The sequence below is a fragment of the Lipotes vexillifer genome, unplaced genomic scaffold (genome assembly GCF_000442215.2).
Source record: "Lipotes vexillifer unplaced genomic scaffold, Lipotes_vexillifer_v1.1 scaffold1009, whole genome shotgun sequence".
In the NCBI taxonomy this organism is placed as follows: domain Eukaryota; kingdom Metazoa; phylum Chordata; class Mammalia; order Artiodactyla; family Lipotidae; genus Lipotes; species Lipotes vexillifer.
In genome coordinates, this window is record NW_006772405.1 from 435477 (window position 1) to 448001 (window position 12525).

A 12525-nucleotide genomic window follows, 5' to 3' on the forward strand; every position below is an offset into this window, starting at 1 on the left:
TCTTTCCCTTGAGACCATGCAGAACAAATCGGATCCCTCTTTCCCAAAACAGCCTTCAGAGATATTAAAAACAACGCTCATGACCTGAATCTTCTTTGAGCCCTAAACTCATCATCCCCCATTCCTTACATTGTTCTTCACATTTCATGACTTCTGCAAAGAAAATCATGATGTTTACCCTCTCCTGAAGACACTCTTCTTTGTCGACACCCAGAGTTAAGAAGCAGCTTTACCACTTCTATGGGCCAGAGTCAGGTATCATTACAGTGTGGACTAAGCACACGTTTACACAGGGATATGGTTTCCTAGTAGGTCTCTTAAGTGTGCTTTGGAGGCAACTCCTTCCTGAATAGCTGCTCCGACTAAATTGGGAGGACTGTGTCTCTGGTAAGTGCATGCTGTAAGGGAACAAGCTCACAGAGCCTGCCTCGGAGAAAGGGCTTATCTGCAAGGTTACTACTGGCACTCTAACCACGGACATTCAGGGCCCTTCCTCTCAGAAATAATTGCCTTTTACAGGGTTTTTTCCCCCTTGTCTTGGGAGTGGATGTGGATTAAGAGGAGCCAAGGGATGCAGGGGCTGCACTGTAGTAGGCAGATAAAAGCACACACAACTCCTGGCATTGTTCAAAGACCTCTCCTGCTGTCCCCTGGCAGAGGTAAGGAGGTTCTTTGTTACAAATCCCAGAGGATTGGTTTAAAGCAGGGTTTTTCAACCACAGATTTATTTTGAAATTTGGGACCAGACAATTCTCTGGTGAGGGGTGTCCCACGCATTCTTGAATGTTTAGCAGCAGCTCTGGTCTCTGTCCACTGGATGCCAGTAGCAGCCACCAGTTGTGAAAACCAAAAATGCCTTCAGGCATTGCTAAATGTCCCCTGGTAAACAAAACTGTCCCCAACTGAGAACTACCAGTTTAAATCCAGACTATCTCAATAGTTTAAGACATGGAGCTAGACCTAAACTTGAAGCATTGTCTATGTGAACTTTCTCATTTTATTGGTGCTGAGAGAAATGACAGCAATCAGTAAGGAATTAGAAGACAGGCTTCCTGCTCTTTCCAGTGTCCACTGAGAACACTGATGGTTCTCAATCCTGCTGTACATTAGAGCTCCTAAAACATATGCATTTCTGGTCCCCAACCAGACCAATTAAAATAGAATTTCTACATGTGGAACCCAGGAGCTCCCAGGTGACTCTAGTGTGCAGCCAGGGTCAAGGGTCAGAGCTCCACATCACACTGCCTCTATTCTTGACCTCTGATAAACCACCTTGAGCACCACTGGAGCTGGGTGTGGTTTGGGGTTTGCCCTGAAGTATGACATGCACAGTGGGCACCAATCTCAGAGGGCTGGTACATGGAACCCTAACACCCTAGCAACAAGAGCACCTGCAGAGCCAAAGGGGGAAAACAAATATACACAGACTGTAACCAACTTGTTCAACAAGTTAGCATGTTTTATGTTGGATCAAAGAAATGCCTACAGGTAATTTAAAAGCCAGAAGGCATATTCAAAGTAACAGTCCCAACTGTTCAGCACAGGGCATGATGTACCCAGGAAACAGGTCTTGTCTCATGTTTAAACAATTATTTATAAACAGTGTGATTAATTTCATTTCATTCATTTCTGGCTTTTCTTCTAACAGAGGGAGCTCTGCGTTCCTTGTTTAAGGAGCAGTGTTTAGAACACAGAGATTTCTATTGACTCATTTCTTAAATGCCTATCAGGAGGCTGAGAAAATTACTGGAGAAGTTGTTTGTTTTAACCAAGATATGAACAATGTTATATCTACAATTATAACAACAGTTATAACAACAGTTATAACAACAGTTATAACAGTTATAACCGTTATAACAACAGTTACAGCAGCTTCCGTGCATGGAGCACTTTCTGTGTAACAGAAGCTGGGCTCAGCTCTGCACATACGTTATCATATTTAACCTTAACAAAAGCCCTAGGAGATGGGTTCTAATATTATTGCCATTTTACAGGTGAGGAAACAGAGGCCTAGAGATGTCTGGTCACATGCTGAAGATTATATAGAAAGTAAATGACAGATCTCAGACAGGACTGACATCCAGATGTGACAGACTCCAGCCCCTATAGCCATTATGCTACACTGGGCCCAATGCCCCTTTGTTTACTTACCAAAGTTCACCTTCCTCTGAGTCAGAGACAGTGGAAAGGATGATGTTTTAGGCCTCAGCACTTTAGTCCAGCAGTGGGCATCCTGGAGGGCAGCTTAAGCCACCTGATTACCAAACTTTTGCAAGTACACTCTGCAAACAGCACTAACTTTTCTAACCCTGAGTATCTGATGAGGCAAGTGGAGCTCTTCTGATGTTATTCTCACTGTTTTCCTGGTGTGATCTCAACAAGAGCAATGTTTTGTGAGAGCTGCTTCAGGTTGGGATTGGGGAAGGACTGAGGACAGGGCCAGCTTCATGGTTGTGTGACCAAAGCAGTCACACAGGAACCCAGAGCTTGGTGTAATGTTCTGCTTGTCCTCATCTTGGAATTCTCAATAACTTTATCTTTGAACTTGTGATCTCTGAGGGACAATGAAGCATGCGTGTGAGCAGATATGACACGTGCAATATGTGTGTACACCATAGTTCCTTGCTGCCTCTCACGTTAGTGATGCCCTGTGAGCGCAGAATTCTGGTAGACCAACCATACATAAAGAGTTACTAAGACTCAAAGCAAACACAACGTGAATACATAATGTATATAAAGCATCTTCCTTTCTCCCATCGTCTTTCTGTCAGCAGCTTCTGTAACATGCTTACCTTGTATTTGCTGAGTCTTGCTGAATTCCCACAGATCATGGGTCCACTACAATTCTGCACTCACGTTTCCTATCAACACATCTATGACTGAGTAAGCAGACGGCGGGTGGCCCTGAGAGCCCATGTTTTCCATTTGAAGCAGAACTTGCCAGATGCAGAAAGGAGGCAGTGATTTTCTAAGAAAAAGGAACCATCAAGGAACCCTACCATGTCTTTTCTACATGCATTGCCTTCCTCTATTAGCCAAGCACTTATGTTGAAAATACTGACATAGAAAGAAAGGATATGATAGAGCAAATCATGGTTCTTTTCTCTTCAGTCCTTCTTTACTCCTCAGTAAGCTGAAGGGAGAATGTTAGTAGAATGTGTGTGTATCAAGAAGTGAAATAAAAACAGTTGCGTTAGTTTTGTGCACTGTCTGGTAAAAATAAAATACATAAGCATGTCTGAACTACAAAATACAATTTGTGTAATCTGTATAATTTTGGTGACTCCACATACAGGTTAAATGCTCTTATTTTTGCATTTAAAACTGTCAGTGCACAATATAAAGATAGATGGTAAATTTTCTGCTAATACTTCAAAATTGCATTTTGTTTTTCTACTAGAGAAAAGGTAAATAGCAAATAAAATACATATGACAAGCTGAGAGAAAGACTGAGGAGGAAAGAAAAAGGATTTCCATTTTAATAACTTTAACAGAAATGTGTTCCTGCCCTTTGAATCAGGGGCCCCACATTTTCATTTTGCATTGGGGCTGCGAATTATGCAGCCATCCCTTGGGGAGACTGGGGGAGAGAAGGCAATGTCATGTTCACCCAGCCTTGGTTTACCCAGATTAAGTCTGCTTTGGCTCAAAACACTGAGGCAAATGTTGAATCCAACTGTAGCCTCCAAAGTTCAAGGTAAAGGCCAAAAACCTCTAAGCAGAAACCTCTAAGGATCCAAAGTAAATCAAACCTAAATTATTTCCTCATCCATGGGTAATCTTCCAATCTACTATGTGAAAACCTTTATTTAAATGGGGAATTCTGATGGGGTGAATTAGAAAGTTGGCAAGTGTCTACACAGTGGAAAAACAAAACAAACAAAAAACTATTCCAGTTAAGGAATTACCAAAAAAAATTTTTAAGTGGTGAAAATTAATTTGAGTATACACTGTCCGTGTGAACAACAGGGTCTAGATAGGGTCTGATAAGGGCATCCATTCATTCATTCAGCAAATGTATTAACTGAGCAACGTGCTACATCCTGGGGGAACTTTTGGGAATAAAATGGATGTTACCTGCCCTCAGGGACTGACAGTCTGACTGGGAGATAGATAATAAAGAAGTAAATAAGACATGAATACAATTATAAATTCTGATAACAAGAGGCAATAATGACCTGAAAGAATTTTTTTTCCTTCTACTGTTTTTTTTGGGGAACCTCATTCTCTTTGCCTCTTTCTTACTTTCACTTTTTCCCTATCTTCATATTTTTCTTTATTGATTCCACATATAAATCTGAATATACTAATCTTATGCATGGAAATGTCAAAGACTTAATATAGCCCATCCACTAGACTCAGTTTATTTATTATTAAGCTCTGGTGGATAACAGGAGTTAATAAGTATGAGGGAAAATATATGTTGTTTCCTTCGAGAGAGAAGGTTCAAATTGCTTTAGAGCTGTTTTGTCCATTGGAACTTTTTACGATAAATGAAATAGTCTACATGTTGTACTGTCTAATCCAGTAGCCACTTACAATATGTAACCACTGAGCTCTTCGAATGTGGCTAGTGGTTACCCTATAGGACAGGGCAGGTCTAGAGACCTCCAGTCAACGGAAGACCTTTTCATTGGGGGGTTGAGGGTGGAGAATGGAGGATGACAGCCAACAGCCAAGTTAGATATGTAAGAAGTTCTTTGGGAAGTGCCTGAAGAAATGTTCAGCCTTCTTAGGAATCAGGTGAGTGACCTAAGTTTGAGCAAGATCTAAACTTGGGAGAACCAGGGAAGATGCTGAAGCCTGGCATGAGCAGAGAAACCCATCCACAAAGCTAAACTTTGCATGTAAACTCTGCTTGTGTTACCTAACTTATAAATAGTCTGCTCTTACAACATACTTATCTCTGCCATGAGGACACAGCTTTGCAGTTAGGAAAGCAATTGCACATCTATTATCTTGTTTGATTTTCACAGTGAGGTAGTGAGATAGGCAGGATAGGAATTATTTACCCGAGAAGCCAAAGCTGGAATCCTCAGTGGATTTCACGTAGAGAAAAATCTCTGTCTAAAGTTACTGTCAGCACCCTGAGTCCCTACTCTACCATGGACCCTCAGAGCTAATCAGCATAGAGACAGCTAAAGAGAAGAGAAGCTAGGCCAGGGGAGAAGGAACAGAAGCATTCCTTTATTCCCTTGTCAAGTCTCATGATGTTCCAGGTACTTTACTAGGCTCAGAGGATACAGCAATGAACAAGACTGGCAAAATCCTTGGCATTTATCCAATGAACAAAGAACTCCAGAATCAAATCCCTATTTAACCCCAAATCAAATCAATATGGCTTATTCCTATCACCTGTCACCCACGTGACTCTGTGTAGTCACAGTGTGTATGTTCACACTTTGCCTCCCAAGTAGGGAGTATCACTTGGCTTGAAGAATGACTGAGCTGAGGCCAGGCTTCCAAACGAATATTCTCCAATATTTTACTGGTTAACATCAGATAAAATTATCATGTTTTTTCCTTCTGTCATTTGGATTTTGTACACACAATGTTGAACAGCAGAGATGACAAGGCATCCTTGTCTTATTCCTGACTTGAGTAGGAAAGCAGCCAATGTTTTCTCATTAGGATATTTCTTCCTTTCTCTGCTGTTATGTTTGATGTGAGTTTCCTAGAGTGGCAAAAGTAACTTCTATGAGAGTAAGGGAGATGTTGGCAGATGGGGAAAACACAGTTACAGAATCAGGTTAAAGATGTGACAAGGAGAGAGACGCTGGCTCCAAATTCACTAAGAATCAGTTCATACACAGGATGAACCTGTTAGAATCCATTGCTCACATGCTGGCATTATGCCTCTTTCTTATATATGTGTGCATACAAATTAAAATAGCCCCAAGAAACATTTTTATGACACTAATTCATGTTTGGAAGCTATTTTTTAAAAAGACTATGTACCCGGGACTTCCCTGGTGGCACAGTGGTTAAGAGTCCGCCTGCCAATTCAGGAGACACGGGTTCGAGCCCTGGTCCGGGAAGATCCCACATGCCGTGGAGCAACTAAGCCCGTGTGCCACAACTACTGAGCCTGCACTCTAGAGGCCACAAGCCACAACTACTGAGCCCGCGTGCCACAACTACTGAAGCCCGCGCCTAAAGCCCACGCTCCGCAACAAGAGAAGCCACCGCAATGAGAAGCCTGTGCACCGCAATGAAGAATGGCCCCAGCTTGCCGCAACTAGAAAAAGCCCACACATAGCAACAAAGACCCAATGCAGCCAAAAAATAAATAATTAATTAATTAATTTTTAAAAAAGACTATGTAATGTACATACCTATAGGACAAACTATTTCATCAGCCAACCAAGTGGTATCTTCACTTCTATTTTGATTGTGGGCTGGATATTCCCAAAGAAGACAATTATCCAACAGAAAACAACCAAACACAACTGCAGACATCTCTGCTACTGTATGTAATTAGTACAATCTGAGTGATCAGAGTCCACTAAAAATGCCTTGCAAAAGCATATTTTATTTCACTGGCTACCCAACTGCTTGTTTAATAATAAAATGTCATGTAAGTCAAAGGGCTATGAGGATAGGGCCAAGCATGGGAAACTTAATATTCTAAACCACTGAGGCCAGACTAGCTCATTTTTAATTCAACCCGGAAAAGTACAATTCCATTCTCTCAAGAAGATTTTAAGAGAACAAAGTTCATAGTCTCATAGTGCTGCCATGAACTGGCTTTCCTCAATGTGAGTCTTGGGTTGTAGACTAAGTCCTCTATACTTTTTAGAGCCTCAGGGAAGATTAAAAAAAAACAACAACAGATAATTTTCAATTTTGAGCTTGTGAATCCTTCATAAAACTGAAGATAATCATGAAGATATTTCATCAGTAAAAATGTACTGATCATTTAATTATATACTATTTTGTAGATACTGTGTGAGGGGCTATATGGTACATGGAGAAAAGAAAGCCATAGTTTCTACCCTCAAGGAATAATTGGCCTTATAGAAGTCAAATAAGGAACTCTATAGTCAAAAGCAGCACAAATGACATGAAAAAGAGTACTGCAAACAGGCCACTGCCATTCAGAAGTAGAAGAAAATAACAAATGATCCAATTGAAAAAATGTGAAAAGGGTGATTTCTATAGTAGAGTTTAGTCTCTACCCTGAGGTGAGCTTGTATTAAATTGATTATTTCTTTGAATAGTCAATGTGTACCCAGGGACAGGACTCAATCTGAGATTACTAAGAATAGGGTCATCTGATCTAACCTTGGTTCCTTTTTAGAAAAGAGACTGAAAAATGCCTGGATTTGAACAATTTACTAATCTTCACGGTTTGCAGACAAGATACAGAAATATAAGCAGGATGGTAGAATTGACGAATTGATAAATATTTCACCAAATTTATCCAAAGAGTCAAGATAAACATGAGAAGTGGTAACCCTATTCCTAACTCTAAGTGGGCTGGACAAAACTGAACTCTGGAATCAGAAAGACATACATCTGAATTCCAGCTTCATCATTTACTACTTGTGCGAGTTTGGGCCAGCTACCCTCTCTAAACCTTGGTTTTCTCACCTTTAAAATGACGATAATTATAATACCAAATTCTCTGAGTGTTGTAAAAATTAAATGCAATGATGCATTCAGAGTTCTTAAATACAGTAACTGGCACAGTCTTTTCTGGAATTATGTTAGGAATCATAATCATTATTATTAATATGGAAGGAGGTCTCTGGTGGCCTGCCCAGTACTTTGTCAATAGATGCCTTGGATGAGGAAATTGAAGGCACACTTATCAAGTTCCAAATTTTATGTATGCAGCTATAAACTTGTTCAGGCATCATCTTACATTTCTGTGATTTATATTTTGCTCCTATGGTTGAATTTTACATTTATTTCAATTTAACTCCATATTTCCAATACTGGCTGATTGGTTCTCCTTTCTAAAATCTTTAAGTCTGCCTTATAACATGTTAGTTTCCTATCAGAACTACAAAAAAAAGTGTCTGGATTTAGTAACATGGTAGATGATAGCTCTACTTATGGAGATAGGGAAAACTCAGGAAATTTGCAGTTGGTGTACGAGATACAGGAGGATTCTGTTTTGGATGCATGAAATCTGATATTCCAAAGAAGCACATAACTGGGGTTGTCAAGGAAGCAAATTGGATCTTGTGGTCTGGAGTTTAGAGGGCAGCTATGACCTGGAGATATTAATTAAAGAGAGGGCTGACAGCATGACAATTGTATTTAAAGCTATGGATGGTTAAAATCACACCAAGTGAGAATGTAGTTTGAGGAGAGTATCAGGAAGCAAGCCCTGAAGAACTCCAACATTGAGAGGCCAGAGAGAGAAGGAAGAACCTGTTAAGGATTCTAAGAAAGAGTTGCTAGTGAGTTAGGAGGAAAACCAGACAAGTATGGTGTTTAGGAAAATTTTTCAAGAAGGAAGTGAGCCAACTGTAAGAGGTCAAATAAGAATAGTTTTTTCAAAATCTGAAACTTCTATAAGACAAAAGTTAACCAAAGTTCAAAACCAAGCAGAAGATGGGAGGATGTATTTGAAAATTATATAACAAAGGATTAATATTTGGAATATAATAAAGAGCATCCAGAAATTAATCAGAAAAACAGAACAAAGTTGTCAGATAAAGTACCAAACATATGAAGGTGCAGTCAATAACTAATTTAAAAGAGGTTCAATCTATCAAATCATCTGGGAAATGCAAATTAAATGAAAGAGCATATTTTAAATTCGTATATTAATACAAGATGCTTAGTATCCAGTGTTGGTGAGGGGAAGGAGTAGCAGATACTCTCACACCCTGCTGATGAAAATGCAAAGCACTATGGTGCTCTGGGAGGTCAATTTCATGGTAAGCATAACATTTTTAAATGCACATACATGTCAATAGTGCAATTTCACTTTTGGTAGTTATCTGAGAGAAATAATGGCATATGCACAAAGAAATGTGTTCCAGGGCATTAAAAATAGTACAGTTTGTAACAGCAAAAGATTGGAGACACCTACATATCTACTAATGGGAAATAATTAAATAAAATTTAATATGTATTTTTAGTACAGAAGATTATGGAACAGTTAAATAGAATGAGTTAGATTTATATGTTCTGATGTGGAATGATCTCTGAAATACATTGTTAATGGATAAAAAGCAAGGTGCAGAAAAATACACACCAGAACGGCTCTATTAATGTAAAATGAAGGGAGAAAAATCTATGAATTTGTATGTTTTTATGAATGTTTGTAAATAAATGCACTGAAAAGATTACCAGACTAGTGGTAATTCTTGTCTCTGAGGCTAGGGGTAGGATTAGCAGGATAAAAGCTGATTTTACTTTTCATTGTTTTGGTTTTATATTTCATGAACTCATGTGAATTTGTTGATGTCCTAGTTGTGGGACTTTTAAGAAAAACACACATTTTCCTTAGATTGTGTTAAAACAGTTGATCTGGAGAATTAATTTTATGGTTTGTTAATTTACCCAGGAAGAAACATATGGGGTTATATGTTATGCAGCAGGAAATAAAACAGGCAGGATTCCTGTCCTTGCAAGGCTTACACTCTAGTGGATTCAAGTTTCAAATAGTTTTCTATGTATAGGCCACCCCCACTCTTATAAGATTCCTCACCCCCACAGAAAAACACCTCAGACCAACTTTCTGTACTTCTCATGACCTCAGGAAGAAATAAATGTAACGAATAAAGTGTGAAGAATATACACATAAGCCATCTCTAAACTGCCATCTCTGCCTAACAATCACGCTGCAGATTTCCAAAAGCAGCAGGGATAAAATAATATAGTACTAGTAAAAGAGGTTTCTTGGGATGCCCTAGAAACCCTAAATTCTTTCTATGACTGTTTCTACGGGAAAAGGTACCAGTTCTGAACAACTGACTTAGTAAATGCACTGCTGGAGCATACTCTGTAAGTATTCGGCAGCCTGTACTCAGGCAACTGCTAAGCTTAAATAGCTAAAAACTCGCTGGGACCTGCACAGAAGTTCTTGTACATACACTTTACTGTTGGATCCTTTCTATGACACTGACGAAGGCACAATAATTAAGAAAGAATGACAGCCTATAGGAGTATCCTTTGAGGCCTTTCCACCAGCTGGAATCTCAACATCATACTAGGCTTTAGCTACAAGGCTGCCCACACTGGTAGCAGAAAACTGAATTCATGCTTCTGAGCAGTCTCTGAGGCAAAGCATTGATATTTCATAGCAATTCCTATTTTTTTCTTCTTTTCTTACACATGCAGATGAAAAGTCCCCAGTTTTCGGCTGCCAGAACAGCTAAATATTGTCATCATCAGAGAAATTAAATGCTTGTCTCAAAGAAGGAACTGCTCTTTGGAAATTCCTGTGCATCTCAGGGCAAAGGAAAAAACCATCGTTGACAATTCATCTTTGCTACAGGATGAATGTATTTATCACACACAGCTTTAGACAGCTGAGAACAACTCTAAGCCAGGGTAGCAAGAAAATTCTTGCTTTGGAAAGAGGCATCATGCCTAGTCACTGAACTTCAAAGTTACTCCCACCTCCGTCAACCTATGTGACCTTGGGTAAACCACCTGACATTTCCACGCTCCTTCATATTCCATTTCCTTCCTCATGCTGTTCTCTGTCTGGAATGCCTTCCTTCACATCTCCTCCAAGTCTCAAATTCTTATAAAATGCTGTTCTGTGACGTTTTCCCTGATTCCCTTAACCAAGTCAGCTTCTTTCCTACTCATATCCCCACTCTACATTGTCCATACTTCCAATATATCATAGATCACATAACATTACTATTGCATATTTATCATTCTATTTATTTTAGTTAGTTTATCATGGTATTTTATGGTCATCTTAGGGTATCAGGTTATATGCTACTATTCACATTAGTAGTATTATAAGCACTTACTATGTATCAGGCTCTATATGAATACATTATCCCCGTCATAAAAGCCCTATAAGATGGGTATCATTATTATTACTAATTTTTACAGTTGAAGAAAGTAAAAATCAAAAGGGATTATACAAATGATTAGCAGTGGCACTGAGAGTTAAAATAAAGACTATTTTACCATGCTTTTAATCACTACCCTAAAATACTACCTATAAGTAGGAGAAGATAATATTTGCTAAGTTCTTACTATGTGGCAGACTCTGTACTATGTGCTCTACATATATTAGCTAATTTGACCCTCAAAAAAGCCTGTGATGTAGAAATCGTGATTATGATTTTCATTTTTTTTTTAATGAATTTAAGGTTCAGAATGGTTACATGACTTCCCCAAATCAAAGAACTATGGAGGCTGGATTTGAATGTAGGTCATTCACCCCCAGTGCCTTAGCCCTTACCCTGAGCCCTTACTCTATTCCATTAACGGATGGTAGAATTTTTTTTTTTAACCTTTGAAAGTACTGCACAAGTTTTCAAGAATAATCTATCTGGAAACAGAAAACTGGAAAGTTACCTCTTCTGAGTCCTGCAAATGAGCAAAATCTAACAAGCCCTGAAGCACTCACCTTAGCACATGTGTGGATCCATTAATGGTTGTGGTTGAACAGGGGACAGTCTGGCCCAGAACGGAAGGTCTTCGGTAGCGTTCATTGTCACAGCAGAGGATGATGAGGAAGGCATGTCTAAAAGACTTATTCAAGAAGGCATAGAGAAAGGGGTTCAACCCAGAATTGATGTAGCCAAGCCAGAGGAAAGCGGTCCACACCTGCCCAGGGACAGTATAGTCTATGAATGGATCCACAATATTGGTGACAAAGAATGGAGCCCAGCAGAGGCAGAAGCAACCCATGATGATGCACAGGGTCTTGGCTGCTTTGGTCTCTGTCCTCATGCGATGAGTGCTATGTTGGTCTGCTGGCTGGGGCCTGCCCTCTGAGGGGGCTCCTGCCCGTTGTAACAGCTGGATCTGGTGGGCATGCCCCTTAGCTGTGACATAGATGCGATAATAGGCCAGCACCATGAGGAGAAACGGGATGTAGAATGCCACCACAGAGCAGGTGATAGCATAGGGCTTGTTGACCATGAAGATGCAGTACGTAGAGTTAGAGTTCTTGTTGAACTTCCTTTTTTCTATCTGAGAGTTAGAGAGAGAGAGGAAATGAGGAAGGAAGAGAGAAAGGGAAGGAAAAAGTGAACAGGAAGAAGCAGGAGGGGAATGAGAAAAATTGTAAGAAAAGGAAAAGGATAAAAAAGAAGAGAAAAGGAGGGTTTGGAAGGTAGAAAGAAGGGGAGAAGAATAGTGAAGGAAAGAGAGGGATGAATAAAAGAAAAAGGTGAAGGGAAAGGAAATAAAAAAGAAGGTTTATCAGCAAAGCTTTTCTTTTTCTTCTAATAAGCCTATAGCATATAGAACCATGATGGCAGAAAAGGAATATACTTTTGGCTGCTTTGGGTATTCTTATATCTCAGTATTTCCCATATAAAATTTAGAATCAGGTTATCAATTTCCATAAAAATCTTTTAGAATTTTGAT

At 39.5% G+C, this 12525-nt stretch overlaps 1 protein-coding gene across 4 annotated transcripts in view; it reads right to left on the minus strand.

Moving 5' to 3' along the window:
- The window catches only part of HTR4 (5-hydroxytryptamine receptor 4), a 158974-nt gene that overhangs the window by 40522 nt on the left and 105927 nt on the right, over nucleotides 1–12525 (minus strand). For all 4 annotated transcript variants that reach the window (XM_007447487.1, XM_007447488.1, XM_007447485.1 and 1 more), the window contains one exon: nucleotides 11558–12126. In XM_007447487.1, coding sequence (XP_007447549.1) covers nucleotides 11558–12126 — 569 coding nt within the window. The remainder of the gene's footprint in view (nucleotides 1–11557; nucleotides 12127–12525) is intronic.